The sequence below is a fragment of the Tyto alba genome, unplaced genomic scaffold (assembly GCF_018691265.1).
Source record: "Tyto alba isolate M040663 unplaced genomic scaffold, T.alba_DEE_v4.0 Super-Scaffold_40, whole genome shotgun sequence".
NCBI lineage: Eukaryota > Metazoa > Chordata > Aves > Strigiformes > Tytonidae > Tyto > Tyto alba.
In genome coordinates, this window is record NW_024881316.1 from 47,137,393 (window position 1) to 47,159,514 (window position 22,122).

The following is a 22,122-nucleotide window of genomic DNA, read 5'->3' on the forward strand; positions in this document are numbered from 1 at the left end:
AACAAGTCTGGGGGAAAAATCCCTACTCTGGGACTACCAAACAGAAATTGGATGCAAGAATATAGATAAGATGCCCCTGTTGTGGCTATACCCACCAGCCCAAGAGGCCCTAATCAAGGCTGCCTATGCAGCAACACTAGCTATGCATGACCCTCCGTCCTAAATTGCCATGAGAGAGGCTATTGTCACCCTCTCACCACTATCCCAGGCTCATGTTGAACATCTTCTGCCCCCGCACCCCCTAATCTAGTATGGGTGTGCTCTGATGGCCACCTATACTCCTATATGCTTTGGTATACCGTTTTAAAAAGGACTTCATATGTGATCATTTACCCCCAACCATCTCCAAGAATCCCACAAGGGTAGTCAGAGTCAAGCCTTTCGGTTTTATTATCATTATTTTATTTCCATTAGTTCTAAAGGTGTAGAAGTTACGTGGATTGGTAGCCATACTACTTCATAATATATATTTTTTTACATCTTTAAATAATTACAGCTTGTTCAGTTGGTTGGTTTCCCTCTCCCCCTTACAAATAAGTGTCGTTTCCATGAGTCCTTCCTAGGTCACTAACCAATGCATTAGCTCAGCAAGACAGAGTGGAAACTCTGGTGCAAGCATCATCCAGCCATTCCCAGGGCATCACTGCCATGTTTTTTTTTGAATGTAAAGAGTGTGCAGATTCTCTGTCACCACTTCAAAACCCTGCAAATCTGAGTTACTCAGAGCACTGGAGATGGGTAAAGGTGAAGATCTCTACTGTGACTTCAGTCCTAGTCTTTATCACAACCAGTCCAGTTGAATCCTTCTTAAAGAAGCTTTTCTACCATCAGGAGGCAAATGGTGAATTCAAACAAAGATAACACAATGCCATTCTTTTGCTTCAAACACATATGTGGCTTTCCTCTTCGTCGAGCCACGTATATTGGTGCTTGGGTGGAAACACTCTTTGTGGGAATGTTAAACAGTGGGAGACAGAGGATGGCACATTTGGGAGGGATTCACAATCCCTCCTCTAGATTTTCACTTGGTAGTTCCGTACTCAAGTTCTGGATGTGGGGAGGAAAAGAGAGGAGCTGGGAAGGCAGGAAGAGTAACAGAGTTTGGGAGTGGACAGAAACAAAAGTGGACAATCTTGTAGGATGAAGTCTCCCAGAAATTCTCTGCCTGGAACAGGCAAAGCTGTCCCTCCTCAGAAATGTTGATGAAAACGTCATGGCAAGCACCTGGTGAAGCACTTAGACTGCACAGGGGAGCTGTGGCATCTACGATGCTGAAGTTTGTTAAGCACATGCTGGAGAAAGAGCAGCCAGAGCTAGGTTAAGTAGAATTGATCCCTTTGGGAAAAGGGAATGAGTCAGTGAGCTCTCAGCATGTCTTCCAACTCCATTTACTAGGATTCCCTGGTTGCTGAGAGACTTATGGGCAAGAAAAACCACGAGCCTTGTTTAATACTCATGCATGGATGCAGTTATGCTTCTCTTGCAGGCAAGCAAGTCTATGCACATGCTTGGTAAAGAAACGGCCCCCACCTACCTCCATTAGAGGCTGACGCCTTTGCTTGTTGCAAAAGGTGAAATCCTAGAGGGTATGTTGTGTGAAATGGTCATGAGCCAGCTGTTAGGGGGAAAGTGGGCACTCACAGTACAGCCAAAAATAAACGACAATCAGATTTCATCAATGACATCAAAACCAACATAAAAGTATGCAAAACAATTAAATTAACTGTCTCAAAAGCAATGGCACAGCAGCGTTAGAAGAGCATCCTTCACTTGCTGTACTCTTGAATAATGTCTAAGCCTGGCTTGTAGCTATCCATAAGGGAGGAGCCCAGCAATTTACTCCAGGATTTGATGATCAGCGTGGGTCTCCTCTACCTGCTTCCAGAAGGTTCCTCCTTCCAAAATCTTCCTCTAAATTTGGACAGACGTTCTCCAGGCTCAGCCAACATCTTTTGGAAACACAGTCCCATGATTTTGTAATGATAAATAGGAAAGCAGTTACTATTAAATACGGACATTCATTAGCTTTTCAGACCATCTAGAAAATGAAGACAATGCTCTAGATGTGTGAGCTGAGGATGTGTGTGTGGGAGGGTATCTTTTTTTCTCTGCCCTAGACCATATCAAATCCACAAAAGTCACCACAGCATGTCTAGTGAAGTCTGTTCAACAAACTGTTCTGGAACTGGCTCCATTTGGTGGAAGATCATTGAATTTGGGTCATGAGAAGACGGTGGCATTTTCTTCTGGTCAGGAAAAGAATGGATGGCAACAGAAGAAAATAAGTGTCTCTGCTCCACCATTATCTGAGCCAAATGCCAGATATTTTTAAATAAACAAAACTCAAGAACTGCGTCCATCTTTGTGTTTCTGGATATTTCATAGAGGGTGGTGACAGTCAAATAGAGAGGCTCATTTAAAGTGGGGAAAAAAGGCTTTAAATCCATTAATTACTTTGAGACTTGAGTCTTCTCTGTTTGTTTCATAAGAGCTTTCCTACACCTCAGATAAGTCCTCTTTACCTCTTTGCTGGAACATCTCACAAGGGGAGAGAAGGCAGGAGAGCAGAGGAGGTGGGAAGCAACATTGACTTGATGATTACATGACATCTTCTTCATCTCTCAAGTGGATCAGCCTGAAGTTCATGGGTGGAAGACCAGGTTATGCAGTTATGATGTCCCCGTGGTTTTCAGCTAACACCAGGCTGTTCCAGGAGTCCTGTTTGGAGCTGGTTTGTGGAGACTGGCCGATAGCTGACTGGTAAGCCTGCGGGGAAAGCTTCAGAGCTGAAATCGCAGGGTGAATAGATGATCCATGTCCAGACATGGCAGAGACTGAGAATGCCTATGGAAAAAAGGAAAATCCTGTGAGCAAAGCTTTGAACCATAGAGGACCATATGGATCCCTCTATGAGGGGCCGGTGCTATTGTAATAACATGTCTGTGAATTTGCTGGAGAGCTGCGTATTGCAGCTTATGCACAATACTTTGAACAGGCTCTTTCTTTCTTGATCTAGACCCTGTTCTTTCCTACTACTGCATACAAAGCATCTTGTTCTCTTCTAAATGTCAGAGATGATGATTTTACCTCCCAAGGCTTGAGATTTCATTGGCTTTGGGCTCTCTTTGCTTTCAAATGGACTCCTGTGGATTGCAGGACACATTAACAGTGCTGCAGAGTGCTGCAGCCGTGGGATCAGTCCAGCACGACACTCAACCACATATTTTTTTTCTCCAGGGAGAAAACTGGAGCTCCCTGTATGAGCCCAGAAAGAGAGCAACTATCATACACAGCCATCTCTTAGTCATGCTGTGTGACGGGGATCATTAACCAAGGCAGTTATTAAACCTGCACGCAGATCAGCTTCCAGATCTCGGTGTTGCTCAGCAGGATACACACCTTGTGTGGATGCAGTGCTGGTCCCAAGACCAGTGGTGGATATGGTACAGAGCACCCCGCTTTACCCTGCAGCGCTCTGCCATCATGCTGCCTTGCTTCACCTTCACAGGGACCCGACTCAGTTAGATTCGCGCTGCGTGAGTTTATTCTCCTCACGCTGCATTGCTCATATCTCTCAGCATGCAGCCATCTAGTGCAGGGAAAGTAGGGTAATATCGCCAAATTTTTCCTTGCTCAAGACAAATGAAAACAAATCATAAAAAGGGAATGGGCGTTTTCTCGCTATGGGACCTATATGGCCGCCTAGCTAGAAGGAATTTCATGTTTTCAGCAAACCTGCTACTTCTTGTTGTCCATTCAGAACTGCCACACATCGTTAAAAAGCTATATTGTGCTGTAAGCATGGTGACAAGAATGTGGGGTTTTTCCCCATTCCAGAGGACAGATCTCTTACTGTGAACTCCTGGACCCTTGGGTTGAAGAGAGGCAGCCTTTTTCCACAGAGGTTTTGAGGGTGTTTGTCTCACCATGTCTACCATCCTAGTTCTCATCTTTGTCCTACTGCCAGCAGTTCCCCTCTGTACCTGAGAAATTGGGCTGGCATGCCCGTAATGAGATGAGAGCCCGGGTTCCGTTTTTATGGGGCGCATTTCCTCAGTGGTCGTGGCACTGCTGCTGCTGGTGGTGGAGCTGGTGGTCGGGGTAAGACTCTCGCTGCTGGGTGGACCTGTGAGAAAGCAGACAGTAAACCAGGCTCTTCCCAAAGACCTTTCAGTACAGAGCTGTACCCACCCACCCAGAGTTAGTGCAGGTAAAATTAAATTTAAAAAAAAAAAAAAAAGTGGGAAGGGCCTTGTTACTGCTGAAAGGCATTCAGACATCCCCCATTTTTGAAGAATCGGCCCATTTTGTGGTTGGGTGTCTGACTCACAGGACATGATGGTCAGAAACACAAGTGCACACACACACATACAATAAACTCCCTCATTCAACACTTACCTGCTGGTGTCTTTGTTTTGTTAAGGTTCTTTGGCTTGCGCTTCCTTGTCTGAATGCCCTCTTTTCTCATTGCTAAAGGCCTTGGAACCTACAGAACCAAATATAAAAGCACATTTGTTTCTGTATGACCATAAGGCCATCTAGGAGAACATGATTCCAGCTCTATCTCAGAGGCTTTGTGAAAACTAACTGATTTAATTCAAAGCAACAGGCTGGAATCCAAGGTCTGCGCTGCTGTGTGAAGAGATGTCAAACCTACAACATGTACATGCAAATGGGAATATATAGGGTTTCTACACCATAGATATGGAGTGTTTTAAGGCCAGAAGGGAACAACAGCTGATGTGATTTACTTTCCTGTTTAACTCAGAGCAGAAGACATCTTTCTGACGAATACCTGCTTTCTGGAAAGGTACCAAGACTGTGTGAGGAGACCTCCCCTAAGAACTGATCCCACTGAGTTAGTCACCCTCATGGTCAGAAACACACTGAGATTCCTAGGAAGAATTTGCTGGGTTAGGTAAGCCTTCCCCTCATCCACCTTGTCTTTCAGCTTTGACTTGTCTCTCATGAATCCTCTTCCACCCACTCTGAAGCACTGAACATCTTTGAGAGCATGGATGTGTATAAAAATCCTAGGAGTAGCAATGAGAGCAGAACTGGGGCTTGCTACTAAGCAATCACCAGGTTGTTGAAGGCCTCTGTCTCTGACATGGGGGAGGCCCCGTTGCCACTGGCTGATGGGAGAAGGACTGGAGATTTTTATCCTGAAGTCCTGCTATGCCTAGGACTCCAACAGGGATCTTCTAGATATATCAGAGATCACATAGATACATGAAGCCCCCACTGACAGGAAGAGACTATCTGGACACCCATGCAAGAAAATTCGTCTATCAGTCCCATGACAAGTCTACAACCAAGTCTTGGCTGGGATGTGACACCCTATGTGGAGGAGCTCAGCCCTTCCTTGTGCTTCTGACTCAGATTTCTCACTAAAGTGCCTGACTTTAGGTGGGAAGAATCTGGGCCTAGGTTTCTTGGGTTTTAAGACTTGGATGCAAAGGGTAACAGATTAGTCTGTGAGAAATGCTCTGCATCCATCACCCCTTGCCTGTATAAACATGGTGTAATGTTGAGGGGGACTAAAGCCCGTAGGAAAACGGCTCCTGGAGAGCAGAATTGTGCAACGAAGCCAATCACCAGTGTAGGGCTATCGGTACCCTCCCCGCAGAGAGTAGAGATCAGTGAAGGCGTTACCCCATGAAGCTTCATGTAGAGTCCACAGGCGTTACAGACGGGCTCTCCCTCGGCGTTTCTGCGCCAGAGCGTGGTTGTTGTTGTGTGGCAGTTGGCACAAGAGAGGCCGACGCGGCGGGAAGCCGACTGTGAGAAAATGCAGAGGAGAGGAAGAAAACACATCAGCCCTGCTGCCACCAGCAGCATCTCAGATCTCAACAAGCTCGCTCCAGCATGCCTCGGGTTTTTCTCTCCCCTTGCCTCTCTTATTTCTCTGTCGCCTCAGGTTTTTCTCTCCCCTTGCCTCTCTTATTTCTCTGTCTTTTTCTCTTCTCACATTGCTGCAGTGGATAACACAACCACCTTTTTTTCCCCCTCTTGCCTTCCAGCTTCTGCTCCACTGCCTTTCCGCTGCCTCCTGCCTGCCAGCACTGTGCAGACACCCCAACTGTCCTGGGGCATCTCAGATGGTGCCAGAGACATCCCCAGAACAGATCCCCAGATCTCCAGTGGGTCTAGTAGCTGCTGAGAGACCCACTGCACGTGCACACACCTACACTAAGGTGTCTGGATCTCAGACCATCCTGCCCTTTCAGGCTCCCAAGCCCTTCACCTTCCAAGCATCATGGCATTTCCCAAAAAGACGTTATCAATGCCATGAGTGTTACATACTCCTTGCTGGCTTTGCATGGTGTTGCTCGTGTGGCTTGAGGGGGAGATAAGAAAAAGAGTGCTTCCAGCAGCATCGTCTTCCTAAAGATAAAGAGGGATAATTAATAGAAATCCCCACTAATGAAGAAGTGCAGGGAACAGGCCTTTTGAAGTTCCCTTTCTGGGTGAACTGGTTTAGCTAGGCTCAAAAGGCCACAGGAGAAAGACAATGGCCTTGAAACCATATAAAATACAAGTTTTCAACTTGGAAGCAGTGTGAGAGGTGGAGGAAGAAAAAGCCACATCCTCCACACCTGCCTGACTCTTCCCAGTATCCTTCAAAGATCAGGTCTTAAGATGCTGAGGATAAAGTTTGGATGGGCTGGGGTCAAATTCTCTATTTGCTGACAAACTGGGGACTGTGAACAGAAGTGCTAGAGCTGTGTGAAGATGTCTGTTCTCATGGTGCATGAAGAGGAGGCTACAGGGAGGAAATCTGGTGGTCTTGGATATCTACCCAGCTCTGCAGACCTGGACAGCATAGCTAGTGGCTGTGTAATGGGGTGAAAGTCTGAGGGATGAGGATTTGGCAGCTACCAGGGATTTCCTCTCTGATTTTTGCCATTGCTTTCTCTCCATGTCTTCTCCCTCATTGTGAAACAGGATCAGTTAATCTACGGCAGCAGGACAATAAAAGTTGAAATTCAAGTACTTCTTAAGACTTCAAAAGCTGGAATCCCCTTTGGTGCAGAGAAACCAAACTCTCCTTTAGTTGTAACCTCACCGTGTATTAGCCTCAGTCATCAGCCTTTGTAAGTGGACCAAGAGCTTAAAAAGAGAGCTTGCAGCAAAGGCAAAGATCTCCCCTCGCAGGGCTCTCTAGGGTATCTCAATTTCCGAAAAAAAAGGGGGTTAAACAGTGGTAGATTAAACCAAATCACTTGCACTGAATTTATTTATTTATGTAAATCAGTTGGCATTACTTCCACCACACCCCTACATTGCATCCCTAGACACATCCTCCTTTCCATCACGGAAATTAATTTCCAGAAGAAAAAGCAGGAATTTGGCCATTTTTGCAAGATTTTCAGATTTCCAGCTGCCCAGCCAAGTGACAGAAGTGCATGTACAGATCTGCACAACTCATGCATTTATATTCCTCACGGATTTTCCCAGGCCTTACGCTGAGGCTGTGCAGAGCTTACAGCATGCATTGATGCTTGCTGTAAAGGACCAAGCCTGGTCCCCAACAGGCTGTTCCTGACCAGATGTGCCCAAGGAGGACATGCAGACCCGTAAATGAAAGAGGTCAAGGGCCTGGGTGCCAGGGTGCAGACACTGCCTGGCTCAGTCGGTGCAGTGTCTAGGAAGGGGTTTTCACAAGAGGGCGCTGGGTGGCTGTGGCTGGTGGCTCCGCTCAAGCTGCCAGTGTCATTTTTGACACTTGCAAGGGACGGCTGGGTTGGAGCACAAACAGGTCTGGGCAATGCAAAGGGCAGGGCAGCTTGGGGATGGAGCCTCATGGAAGTCAAGGAGTGGGGAAACATGTCCCTTAGGGATGGCTTGCTGGTTCCTCTCTGCCTGGGGTCATGATGGACCCATGTCCCTGGGGCACAGGCTAGAGAGACCTTCCTAAAACCCCTCACCAAAACGGGCAGGGACAGGCAGGATATCAATACTTGAGATATTCCCATCCCCCAGGTTCCTCATGCACACCCCATCCTAACCCCACAGGTTTTGGGATGTCCTGGCCTGCCCCACAAGCTCTGCCTCAGGTCACCCAACAGAGCCATGAGCAGGATATCCAGTAAAGGTGGCCAGTTACCATGAAGTGAGAGGGGTCACCCAGCAGTTACCAGGCAATAAGGACCCTGAGAATAAGAGAAGATGGGCTGGTGGTGTGGTGGAGCTGAAAAGGGTTTTCAATTATCCTAATATGCCTACAGAGATACTAAAGCAAAGACTAGCTTTTGCTAAACCAACACCACGGTACTGCCCCTGTGTCCTACAGCCCCTTCCACTGCCTGGCCTGGGTGTCAGCAGAACTGATCTGGACAGTGTAAGATCTTGGAGCATACCGGCACAAGACAATCATCAGGCTTATTTTGGAAATTTGGACCAAAACCTCCTACGTTGGGCAGACGGGGACCCAAGAGGTTGAAACACCCTTGGAATCTCCACCTAGCCAAGGTCTTTTTGCCTCATCCTCACATAGAGCCTTGCCCCACATGCGCTGTGTGATCTTGACTTACCAGCCTCCTCTGAGGTTTGAACAAGGGCCGGTTGATGCCGTTCATCTTGTGGTAGAGCCCACAGGCGTTGCAGAGGTAGTGCCCGGTGCCATCTCTCCTCCAGAGTGGGGTGGACATGGCCCCACAGTTGACACATTCTCGCCCCTCTGAATAATCATCAAAAAATTCTGCTGCCATGATGGAAAAGAAGGGAAAATACTTAGTTAATTAAGTGGCCATACATTTAATTTCTGATCTCGTTCTCAATTTAGTCCAGAAGTGACATTTCAAGAAATCACAAACATTCAGATTTTAAAGGTTGCAAGAAATGGCTCTTCCTTTCTCAGGGAAGCCCCTGGGATTATTGGGAAGAGGAACTCCTTTCCCTGCCATACAGTGTTGGCTGCAGGACTTCTGTGGCAGCAGGGATGTGCTGGGACACGGATACAAGGAGACAGAAATAGAAACCTTCCCTTCTGCTCTGACGTCGTCCAGTTTTCAAGATTGGACGTAGCCAGGGCAAACAGATTGGGGCAGGCGAACAGCCGTGTTTACAATCAAGACAAATTGCCTGTGATCACGGACAAACACCAGCCTGGACCCACAAATCAGAGCTGCCCAGAGATCAGACAGCTGCCCGAGCATCTCTCCACGGGGCTCAAGCAGGTATGGGCAGGGAAAGCCATGCCATGTGCCCTGCTCCCCCGTAGGACTGCTCCTCACCCAGCCCGTGCCAGCTCCCATCCAGCCCCTCTGCAAAGAGCCAAGGGGGAGGGACTTTCACATGCCTTCGCCCTATTCTCTGCATGAGAAGCATCTCCTGAATTTAAAAAGTCCATATGTACACCCCCCAGCTCAGGCTGTCAGCTAACAGACGTCCCTGGGCATCCACAGGTGTCAGAGACTCAGGTTTTGATGCAAATCTCCATCGTGCTTGGTGTCACTCTGCAGGGCTTGGTACATTCACCCACCACACTACTGGTTCATCCTCCACTGGGTCCCGACTGCAAGAACTGCCCTGGGCTGGGCCAGTCCAATCCCTCTGGCTATGACAGGTCCATATCATCTGCAAGATGGTGCAGAGGTCAACGCAACGCACCTCGACTGCATCATCATTTGGAAAGACACAGGTCAACTCACCCTTGGATACAATGCCCTTGAGAAACCAAGAACCTTGCCTAATAAAATGTAAACATCAGCTATAGGCCTTGCTGAGATGTAAATATAGCTGCATCCAGCTGGCACGGTCCTTGAAAATACGTGTTCCTGATGGTGATCCCACCTAGAGAGTATCAGCTTTTGAGTTCAGCTAGGGGATGTATTTCTTCTGTTACAAAACCATTCCTTCCTGCACATGGACACATTCTGTTGTGGGCACCAAAAAGGGAACACTAGATGGTAAAATATCTGGGAAGGAGAAGAGGAAAACAACAAATGACAGCAAAGGGTTCCATTACTTAGCGTAGGCTGGGAATAAACCAGTCTGCTGAAAAAATTTCCAACAAACTGCAGCACACAGGAGGCGTTTGGAGGCTGGCAAGAACTTCTCATGAGGACCTTCAGCCATTACAGACCAGCATAATATTTACTCTTAAAATGCTATTGTGCATCTTACTATATTTTGTGCTTGTCCACCTGCTTATTATATGAGTATCTCACCTTTCTGCTGGAAAACACTAGTTCTCCAAAGAGCAAACCAACAAAATTTGGCTTCTTGCTGATCAGTGTCTCAATCCCATGTAGACCCTCTGACATCTGATGAGGGTTATGTTCAAACATTAGCCTTATTTTCCTTTTTCTCCAGACTATTTTTGGAAAGTCTGTAGGAAGCTACACAACCATGAAACAGTCAGAGGATTAAAACATGACTAAAGCGGCTCCAGTAAACAGAGACACAGAGAAAGAGATTCACGTGAGCCTAATTCTCCCTAGAAAATCAGGCTAAAAATGGCAATAGATTACACCATGTGCCCATGGGGAAATACTAGAAAACGGTGAATGATTGTACCCAAGGGCTCTGGAGCCAGAAAAAAAGGAATCCAGTATCTTCTCATCAGTTTAGGAAAATCTCATTACCGTTGAGCAATTCTGGAGAGATGGGAATCCCTCCAGGTGATTTTTGTACATGTGGATTCAGTGATACTGTAACCATAATGCCTCACTTTCCCCTTTAAAATCACTATTGAGTCACAGCCAAAATCTAGATCAAATAAACTTCCTTTGAAAAGAGAGAGGATTGGAACAGCTGGTCAGGAAAGCACTCATTTCCTTGAAAAATCTCAAGAAAGGAAAACATTTCACTATTTTTTTTCATCTTAGAAGTTGTTGAGGTTTTTGATTATCATTTTCCAAAGAAAAAGCCAAATTATTTTCGCAGTATCCTGTGAGAAAATCCCTTCGTCTTTGAAAATAATTCAGCACAAATTTGTTTACATAATCCAGGGAGAATTTAGCAGAGCAGAGGTAGTCCAAAGGTAACAGTTAAAACTCTTGACTGATTTGAGTTGTGTCTGTGACTAATTATAAAACACCACATTTCCTGGAGATTTTTCCACCAGAAAATCAAAATCTGAAAGTTTTTAATCAGAGAAAAAGGAGAAAATACCTAACAGTCCCTCAGAAATGTTAAGAATTGGACTAGCTCTTGAATAAGAAGTTCCCCCAACATGGGTATGATAAGAAGAAATGTCAAGTATGGGAATACTTTTGTTTTTAGAAAAAAACAGAGGATGTGGAGTTGAAACCAGTCAAAGTCTAAGTCTCTTATTTTCTGAGAATAATCAAATTTGCTACTGAATATTGAATGTTATTTCCTAAGATTTTGTGTGGCACCCAGCTCCACCATCCACATTATTTTCACTGTTGGTTTGTAATCAGACATCTAAAACCCCAGTACAAAACAGTCTTGAGACCTGCTCCCTTTGCTCTCCTTTTTCATCTGTATTTGTTTGAACTGTGTTCTTCACTACTTGTTTGGGGGTTGTTGTTTTTTTTGTTTGTTTGTTTGTTTGTTTGTTTTGTTTTTGTTTTTGTTTGTTTTTGTTTTTGTTTTTGTTTTGTTTTTTTTTTTTGTTTGTGTTTTTTTGTTTTTTGTTTGTTGTTGTTTTTTGTTTTGGGTTTTGTTTTGTTTTTTTTTTTTTTTAGTTTTTATAGGAGTTGAACTGGAGCTTCTCTCTTGAGGGACTTTCACTGGTTTAAATTTCAAAAAATCCTCTCCTGCATCCATCGTAACAACGTTTATGTGATTTTCCCCTCTCAGCTGCAGACAAAGGTGATCCTTGTGAATATTAATAAAGAGAAATCACTGGTGCTCAAGACAGGGAAGGAACAGACTTTGTTCCCAGGACACACTGAGGCTCCACACAATGGGTGGCTCTCCCTAATCACAGCCCTCATGGGGTGATATTGGATGGGTGCGTCCCTTGCCTGCACCACCCAGTGCTGAGTCAGAAGATGACATCTGAAGGTTGCAACCTCATTAAAACCATTCCTGGAGTCCCGTCAAAGCAAAGGGAACACCTTGACCTCAAGAGATCTCACCTGGAGGAGAAATAGCCTCTCCTGCTTCAAAGTATGCTGGATGATGGCAAGGGATGTGTCTTGGACACTACTGGATACTGGCTCAGAGAAGATGATGTAAGTTTAGTGCCTGCCCTTTAGTGAACAAAGGGTGTTTGGGCCTCAGTGGAGGAGTAGAAGGCAAGGGACTGGATTTCTTTCTAAAAGAGGTGCTATAATTTCACAGCATCACTAAACTCGGGGATGAAGTTACTGAGGGGAGCTTTTTGAGCTGACCTTCTGGCCACACAGCTGAGACATCCCAGCCGCTCTTGGAAACCTGAGGGTCTACAAAATAATGAGAAAGTATCACCTGAAGAGCTGCAGCCCGTGCAGTTTGTCATGAGCGGGTGTCCAAGACCTAGGATACACAAGTCCTCAAAATGGCTGATTGTTTCTGAAGATCTTGGCCATGGACTCTACCTGCCTCCTTCCCCCAGGGGCGTAGCTGGGGGGCAAGACCCTCTCCCCATGCCTGAGTGCTCATGAGAAGACAGAAATACCTCTGAGGTCCTTGCCAAGACAAGCCTATTCCCCAGGCTCAGAGCCCACAGGAACCGTGATCCACTGGCAGGCTGAGCTATATTGGTCATGGAGGTCACCGGGCTTCAATTGCATTGATTGTTTAATTTGCAGTTGTTATTAATAATGGGGATTAAGGAGGCTCCCTGGGAAAAAGCAGCAAAGTGTTTTCTTGGCTTCTGTCTTGGCGCTGGAGCTCTAAATCCTGGCATTATGAGATCCCCTGACACTTATTCCTTGTACTTAGCAGCCGGGAAAGGAAACGTTTATTCAGGCAGCAAATTGCCCAAGCGGCTCCCAGAGGGCCCTGAACAATGCGGGGGGAAGGAAAGGCTCCCCCAGTCACACTCAGGGCAATAATTTCCGTTTCATGGCACAGGAGCCGCTGCCTGATAATGGAGATTTATGGGTCCGTCGGGTGACCTCTGTAATAGCCTTTCTGCTGAAAAGATTTACTCCCTCTCCCAAAGCCAGGTATGGCCAGCACTGGGACAGGGCTGAGGAAAGGATGACGTTTGATGGTTAGGCTGAGGAGGACACCGGCCCATGGCTGGAGTAGCCTCACATGTGCTGAATGGTCTCATCTTCCTCTTTGAAGGTACAGGTCCTCCAAGTGCCTTTGCCAAGCCCTTATCTTGGATAATATCAGTCTTGGGATCATTCAGTCCTTTTCATGGGTTGGGCCCCCAGCATTGACTAATACTTTAGTCCATGAAAGAGCTTCTCACGTGAAGAGCAGATCATGAAATCTCTCTGAATGACCTGGCCGTTTATGAGGTTGGATTGGGTCCTGTCCCTATCCTGGTCATTAGCTGGCTGTGTGAAAGGAGATCTTTTTCCCCCTCACACCTACTGTTTATGAGGACTGCAAGGTCCCCAGGGCAGGAAATGTCACTTGTGTGTTGCACAACAGCCTCCTAATCTTGGGTGAGGCCTTGAGCATGCTAATGTCAGAAATACTTTCCACAATGGGACATTCAGTCCCGGGGGAGCCAGGAGCAACTCCTGAGTGGGGCACGGGTCTGGTGGGGAAAAAGCATTCTTGGATATTGCCCTTCATGGCTCTTAGTCATTGGGAGTGGTCCTTCACATCCACCCGACAGGTCCACAGAGATCAACTGGTTTGGACAATGCAGGGCCCAACAAGAAAGCAGATCTGAGGGCCGCCAGCCAGCCCACACCTACAGGCATTTTTTCCAGCATGGATAGGGCATGACAGCATCTCTGACAAAGAACATGACCCACCCAAAGTCTGAGTACTTTTGCCTTCCCTACCAGGAGAATAAAATAGCCTATTACAACCAAGTCATCTGGGGATCAGAGGGAGGTTGTCCAGGCCTTGAGTCTTGAACAAGAGTGGCTTGAACTGCCTTCTCTGGGTCTTTCCACCATCTCTGCAAACCCCAACTCTGCCAGCCTGATGGTATGTCCATTCCTAGGTCCAGACCTTCTGGGTTTGCTTGGACTGTTCTTTAACAACCCTAAATCTGTTAACCTTGGAGCAATCATCTTGAGCACATAAACCTGATGGATCCGGACCCTAAAGAAAAATAACAGTAAAAGCTCCTCCAGTAGACAGATTTTGAATCCTTCAATTCAGAGCCAGCAATCAGTTTATAAGTTTCTATCCCCAAACCAGCCTCCAGAAGGGGACAAAGAGCCCTCCCTGCACTGGTTGGGGGTCAGACCCTGCTGCATGAGAAACAACAAAGACGTTGTCTACCTTCTTCTGCCCTTCAGCCCCCTCCTGCCTTCAGCCCCTCTGGGTGAAGAAGAATGGAAAGAGATTTCCATTAATATAACACTGGAGTTTTGTTTACAACTGGAGGGATAATTGATATCAACATTTCCCCCTGCAGAAGTGTCTTCCCAACCCAATGAAGCAACTCAGCAAAGGAGAAGCTGTCTTTCAAACACAGCCAGGCACTTACAGGCTCTAAACAGACCCTGAGAGCAGTTTTCCCCACAGAGAAACAGTTTCCTAAAACAATTTGTTATGATAAGAGGTGAGAGACATGATTCTCTGTATACACGAATCCCAAATGAACTCTCAGGGGCACTCACAGCTGAGACAAAGGACATTGGTCCCTTGGACACATGGACAACCTGGGATCCACCCAAGACACCCTCACCTTCTGCTTCAAGGGACAACCATGGCAGCACGACAGGGGGAAATAAGATTTTCCATTCCCAGCTGCTCAGGATGGTTATCCCAAACCCCAAGATTGTTTCCATTAAAAAGTGACAGTGTGAAAGTCCTTCCTACAGTTCAAGCCCTTAGGAATCCTTTTGATATGCATTTTACTACAGCTAGTGGAACTGAAAGTCACATCTATTTCTTTTGACCGGGCTGAGGTACTCCCATGAGTTGCATGGACCCAGAAGCTGAAGTTTCAAGGGGAAAAACCCACCAGAATATTTCTGATCAGACCACAGCTGTTAAAAGTGCTGGTTGGTCCAGTACTGTAACAGAGCATGGCTGAACTAGAAAGGAAGACAGCAGCAAAAAAACAAGGAGAGACAAAAGTAGACAAGGCAAGGAGAAACTGTAAATAAAAGAGCCCAAATTTATTCATGGGAGAGATCTGTAGCCAAAAGAAAGCTGTTTGTGAGCCTTTTTCAAGCAGGACATCATCAGCTTGACACACAGACAGATCAGAAACCCCTGTGCATTATCTTACCCTTCATCTAACGGAGCCAAGGATGTTTCTATAAAAACAGGTTCTGCCCGTTGGCTTTTTCCCCTTCCCTCTTCTCTGCCTGTTTCCCCTCTGACAGAATTTGGGGGAAATTCATCCAGGGGCCCACTATTTTAGAGAATAATGGGACCTAGACAGATGGAGAGCATGACAGTACCTGTTTGAGTAATGCCCATCACTGGGATGGTTGCTGGTGGGAATGTGGCTCCCTACTGATCTAGATCAACAGAGAACATCACCTGTGTGATTGCTGATCTGCAGGAAATGGGGAAAGGTTTAATTCCTCACTGTTAACCAAAAACACAGTTTCAAGTAAAATGCATCATTGTGAAGCTTCGCAGAAATGGCTTGACGCTGCCCCAGAATGTTTTGGGGTTTATCTGACATGTCTATGGGGGAGAAAATGTTTGGTTATTCAGTTGGCTGCACAGACCAAAGAGTTATCCCCTTGCAAACCTAAAGACCCTAGTTATTGCTTAGGAAACTTCCAACCCACAATCTGGCTGAGCCGCACGCTGCTTTCAAAAAGGCAAATTTTTTTCCTTTCTTCGTGAAACACCACAGCGAGATTGTTCCTGTGCAGCCCTTCCCAGGCCAAATGTTTTACATCAAAGCAAAAGGAACATTGTGTCCCTCCCCTGCAAAGCTCCCTCCTCTGCCTGCGGCAAGCCAAGGTCTGTGGCACACACCATTGCCAACAGCCAAGAATACTCCTTTCCTTTGTGGATATGTTTTCCCCAGTTCGAAGGACAATGGAGGTAGAAGCAGCCAAGGGACCAGCTGACATCACGTGCAAGAGGGACACGATGGGAAGGGTGGTCAAATCCTGGGCCTGGATTTGAGCTCAGTCTTGGCTCTGCAATAGGCTTCCCTCGAGCAAGGCTTTTCATCTCCTTGCAGCACTGTTCTTCCCCCGTGAGAAGGAGAAAAGGCTCTTCCCTGCTTCACTCAAGGGGGACAACAGGACAGCTTTCAAGGGCCACAGTCACAGATGTGGAGACAAGCGGTGGATGAAAGAAGGGTGGGTGGAAACAGGCTGGATTCCTCTAAAGCAGATTCAAGCAAATTGCTTGTTTTGGGAAGGGGTAGGAGATGGTCCTGGGGGACTGGCCAACCTGGTTGCTTGGAAAAGCATTGACAGCTCTCCAGCACACCAGAACCACCAGACCATCAAGCCTGGTGGTTGTACCAGAGCTGAGTGAAGAGACTGTTGACCCACACACTGAAATCCTATGTCCCACATCCAGAAGGTACATAGGAGACAGGGACCCAAACATCCCCAAGGATGTAGGGTGCTTTTGCTTGGAGCACTTGCTGGCCACCCCTTTGATAGCAACCTGCTGTCCCACAGCAACTTCTGCTGACTGTCAGGTTGTGCGTGAGTGAACTCCAAGGTCTGCTTTCTTCTGGGGGGATGCACACCTGATCTCACCCACCACAGTGACCTCCCCTTTCTTACTCCTACTTACAATTCTTACACTTGTAAATATGTGAGGCTCTTCTGATAAACAGGAGATTACGCTGCTTAACAACCATCCAAATATTTTTAAACAAATCTTAGATTATCACAGAGAGCCCAGGGAATGTACAGGATGAGGCCATCTACAGCTTGTTGTCTGCTTGGCAGAAGGCACCTGGAAATGGTCTTTCTTTTGACAAATGAAAACCAGCCACAGCGTTATCCTCCTTGGAATAGGTCCTATCTCCAAGTGGACGTGCCCTACCAGTGGGTCTTCTTTGATGACCTCAGGGGAAGGGACAATGGGGAAAAAAAAATAGAGAGGATCGGAAAAGCTTGCGATTTGCAATGCCACGATCCCACCTGGGCATCTGTTTCTGTGTCTGATGTGCCCACAGGGGACCACAAGCAGGTGTGCTGGGGAGGTTTGCCAACCTGCTGCTCTGCGGCTGAGCCATGGGAACTGGCCTTATGGCTACGGGCTGACTGGTGAGCCCTGACCCTGAGCCCAGCTAGAAGAGCCTGGCCACGTTCAGGTGCTCTCGGACCCCACGCCACAGTGATCACACCCAAACTGCTTCCCAGGGCCTGCACCAGGAGATGCTCGGGTCAGGCTGAGATGGTCTGTGCTCGGACCGTGCCAGGGGCTGTGCTAATAGCTGAAGAGCACGGTCTGTTGTGTTCCCATGGGGCTGGCATCTGGCAGTAGTTCATCATCAGGCGTGACACAGCCTTCACGTGCTCTTGGCCCGCTCGGGCTTCTACAGAGCAGCTGATGAGCTGAAACTCCTTAAACCACGGGAATCCAGTGGTTTGTGGTCGTATGTCCTAGTGCAACACCCGTCTGTGCGATGGTGACCATCTGTCTGTCTGTAGAGGTGACTACCAGCACACAGGTTGCCCAAAGCCAGGCCAGCTCTGGGCCCAGGGGAATTGGTGTTTTGGGGGATCATTACAAGGACGTCAGCTAGCCAGATGTATGCAGGCAGCAGAGGCAAACTCTTCTTAATAGTGGGAGAAGGCACAAGGGGACGCAGCACAAACACAGGCTGGGCATTAGGAAAAGCATTTTCATTAGGAGGTGGGGGAATTTCCATCCCTGGGCTTTTCCAAGCCTCAACCAGATAAAACCACAGCTGACCTCAGCCACTGCTAGTGGTTGTCCTGCTTCAAACAGGAGGCTGGACTAGAGATCTTCCAACCTGCATTTCTACAATCCTACAAATCCAGAAACCCGAAGTTTGTTTCTTTTTTTTTTTTTTTTTTTCCTTTTGCCCCAGACTGCTGCAGATCAGAAGGGAAGACATTTATCCAAGTCAAATGGGCAAACTCCTGCTTGTAGGAATACAATTAATTGTATTATTGCTATCATAAGTTTGTGTGTATTATACATGTGTATGTATATTTGTATGTATATAAAAATATCTGTATTTATATATATACACATATGCCATGTCCTTAAGAATGCCATCGTAGCAAGCTAGGAGTCATCTCTAATCAGTGGTCTCTGGTGTTGCTATTAGAATTATTCTATGGCTGTATAGAATATAGTTATGTAGAATTGTGTGTGTGTGTATATATTTATTTATATATACATGCACAAATATAACACACACACATATATATTAAAAAAAATCACTTAATATATATATATAAAATATATATACCATATGTAGGAATATGTGAAAAATGTAGGGTATATACTGCTCCACATATTCTAAGCCCTCTCTGAGCATGACAGCGCTAACCAATACTGACGACCATGTGCATATCCAAACCCCTGCCCCCGTTTTCTTTAGCTCACTAATTTAGACATAGGCTCTGACTCCAATTCGGAGGTGTTACGCTGATAAATCCCACTCAGAGGAATTACACTAAAATAAGTCAAGCCAGATCCTGGCCTCCCTACGGGACGCCAGCCAGGGACAAACAAAAAGGTGTTTACTATGGTTTGTCACGTTATAGGGGACAGTCAGTTTGTCTAACCCCTGGCCCTCCTCTTTTCCTTTTTTATTAGTTATTCAGAACGTTAAGTCAACTCAGCCCCTGAGCAGGGCGGGAGGATGGTGCGATTCTCCCAGCTGCCGATAAAGCATCTGCAAAGGTCAGTTCGCACAGAAACTGCAGCCCAGGCCAATAAAACGGCAGGTACCGAACTTATCAGGGCAACATATAACTTGCAGTTTTTCTAACTCAATTGATTGGACTTTTTATCTAAAATAACAGGCATTATAAGATAGGCGAAAGTCGAGATAAGGAAGAAAACTGAGTAGGTCTTGAATCAAAATCAGCCTGGGGACAGGTTCAAACTCCCACACCTGCCCTGGAAGAATCAATGAAAGTTTCTTGGCGTCGTCCACTCGTTTTGAAATGCTGCTGAAGTTGAGTGAACTTTGAGACCGCGGCGTTTATTCTGTGATTATAATTAACCTGCTCACCCGTTGTTATTGATTTCGCGTCAAGGGAGGTGACAGGGTCTGACTGGGATGTTGGTTTAGGAATAGAAATGGTTGGGGAGGGCAGGCAGTGGGGCAGGCAGGTAGCCCTGCCGGAGTGAGACCCTCCCCTGGCTGGGGGCAAAGGGAAGTGCTGCGAGGGGGGTTTCACCCTCCTGCTTGTGCTGGGAGCTGGAAAAACCCTCGAGGCCAAATCTTCACATCCAGAGGGTCAGGGTACATCCACCCCACTGAAGCAAAGAAGGACCGAACATGGGAAGCCCCTGGAGAAAAGCCTCGGGTGTGCCCAGGATCCAGAGCATCCCCACAGCCCAGGGGAGCGTGAGGAGGAGACATTCCCCCCCCCCCCCCCCCCAAGCCAGCTGCCCCTCTCGTTCTCCACATCACCAAGGCATGTCCCAACTCAGCGTCCTTCCCAGCAGCCAGTCCCCCGAACAACCAGCCCCTGGGGCCAGCACTGCCTTCCCAAAATAATCTCAGACATCTGGGGCCAAACATGTCATTTGGAGGAGTCCCGATGTCTGGGGCTCACCACCTCGCTGATTTTCTACAGCCCCAGCACTGCAAGCCCTGAGTCCTAAATAATGATGGCTCCTTGGCTCGCAAACCCAAGAGCCTGCCTTTGAAACTCATAGGAGTTTAAATAATAATTATTAAGTTTTTTTTTTTTTTTTGTCTCTGCTGAAGTTTCAGCATGTAGGAATCGGAGTTTCCCATCTTTTCTCTTGTCCAGAAAAGCTGCTTCTTCCCTCCCTGCAAAACCAGAGCCTGACGTATGATAACATGACTCCGGAAGCTGGAGCTTGAAGGAAAACCGAGGTGCACGGAGACACAACGGCTGGCAACATTTGGGAGATGTCTCCCAGACTGTTTGGAGATGTTTGCAGAGCCAAAGGAGACAGCCCACTCCCCCGGCCCTCGAGGCCAGAGGACAACCTGGAGCTTGCTTAAATATAGACATAGCCAGAGAGTACTCTGAAAGTACTGTGAAAAAAAAAAAAAAAAAAAAAAAAAAAGGAAGAATTGGCAAAATCTTGCTCCGAGGGAGTGGTGTGGTCTCCTTTCCCCCCCCTACTCCATTCCTGCCTCCAACCTCTTCTGCTGGGCTCGGGTTTTAACCTTTTAGGGGAGCCTGATGGCAGCAGGCACCCAGGCCTACCCCGGCACCCCGTAAATGCACCGTGCTGCAGCTGGAAGCATCGACCGGAGGAAAATGGCTGAGATTTGGGAAGGAGAGCAAGAGCAGGCAGCAGCGTCCCACTGCAGGACCTCTCCTGAAATGCTCCCCTGGCAGACACCGACTTAATTCCCAGGGATTAGGAGAAAACATTTCCAGGCAGTGGTTTTGTTATCCCAGATTCAGAAGTGTCCAGCACTTCTGGAGACGGGAGACCAGCCCTGCTGCATCCCTCGTCCGGCTGCCCTCACCCCTCCTCTGGTGGAAAACTTACTTTTCCTTGACTTTCCATGAATTATTTTTTCCCTCTTTCACAAATAAAACAAGGTTTTGAGTCTCTTTCCAAGGCTGGCGTGAGCTGTTTGAGCCCAGCTGGCTCCGATAAGGCGCTCACCAGCTTTACGGGTTACTAAAAATAATTAAAAAAAAATAAAAAGCATGAATCCTTTCATACTGCAAAAAATAAACCAAGCAGGCACTTTCCAGAAAGGAAAAAAGTAAGGTCCCACTGGATTTTTGGGCTTCATCTCCCTAAGAAAAGCTGTAGGTCTCCAAATAATTTGCAGGGGGACACGTTTTTTTTCCCTATGGAAGCTTCTTGCATGGGCCTTATTCTGCACCAGCCCCAGGCGAAACTCCCTTTGCTTTAAAAACAGGGATGGTTTCAGATCTGAGCAAGGTGAAGGGGGTTTGGGGTGTTGGTTTTTTTTTGTTTTTTTTTTTGGTTTTTTTCACAGTCCATACTGAATATATTTACTGGCGGGCCTGATCCTGCAAGCCTTGCCTGAGCGAAACAGCAGAACTGGTCTTAGAAAGACAGAGAAAAAGGCAGAAAGACATGGGAAGGACCCAACTTTGCTCCCCCACAACCAAAGGGTGCATCCTATGTTTAAGTGTCCACCTAATTAAGCAAAAAAAAACCACCAACCCCTCTGGGCCAGCAATTGAGAAAAAAATAATCACCAGGAACTCATTGGAAAAGAAAAAATTATTTTTGCTTCCAGCTGACACTGCCCCAAACTTGTCTTTAAAATCCAGACCTTGTCAAAACCTGAAAGCTGAAATATTTCAGTGCTGATGACGGGGTCAGATCCGCATCCAGCTTCAAAAATCTCTGCCCAGATCTTCCTTCCTAGCAGACCCAGCGCTTGCCCGCCTGTGCTTTTTTGGGGATGAGAAAATCCAGCTCCAGCTTATCATATTGAAGAAGAAATCAGCACCAAGTGCCCCGAGTGTTTAAAAGGGCGCAATAGCACGGGGAATGCTGCAAACTCAAGCGTACCCTGCAGCGAGTGACCTTCTAAAAAAGCTGCAAGGGGCGGGGGGGGGGGGGGGGGGGGGAAACAACATTTCTGCTCTGAGACCTTACAACAGCATCGCTCGGCAGGGCAGAAACGTAGGGAGGGTTTTTCAAAAGAGCATTTAATACCACTTGTACCAGCCGCTGCGAAGCCAATGATGATCAAATTATTTTCAAGCGCTGTCACACACGCGTAAGCACCCGTGTATAAAAGCCCTCACTGCTCGGGCATGGCAGATAATTGGGTTTAATTTGTCATTACAGATGTATTTACAACTTGGACCGGTCACCGTGACCGATGATGTGGGGAAGACTTGGAAAGGCCAAAGAGATTTTAATATTTTGCTGTAACGCTGGACGTTATCATAGACAGCTGCAAGGTTTTTGCCCCACAAAGGGGACCCACAAGGTTTTTTTCTTCTTCCTCAAAATATA

At 46.9% G+C, this 22,122-nt stretch overlaps 1 protein-coding gene across 2 annotated transcripts in view; it reads right to left on the reverse strand.

Moving 5' to 3' along the window:
- Positions 1-379: 379 nt before the first annotated feature.
- The window catches only part of GATA4 (GATA binding protein 4), a 28,747-nt gene continuing 7,004 nt past the window's right edge, over positions 380-22,122 (reverse strand). Inside the window, exons 2-6 of one of the 2 annotated variants that reach the window (XM_042803515.1) lie at positions 8,538-8,704; positions 5,656-5,781; positions 4,399-4,486; positions 3,984-4,126; positions 380-2,844 (exon numbers count right to left, since the gene is read on the reverse strand). In XM_042803515.1, coding sequence (XP_042659449.1) covers positions 2,662-2,844; positions 3,984-4,126; positions 4,399-4,486; positions 5,656-5,781; positions 8,538-8,704 — 707 coding nt within the window. In that variant the 3' untranslated portion in view covers positions 380-2,661. Of the gene's footprint in view, positions 2,845-3,983; positions 4,127-4,398; positions 4,487-5,655; positions 5,782-8,537; positions 8,708-22,122 lie in introns of both variants that reach the window. The other variant, XM_042803514.1, reaches the window with a different exon arrangement.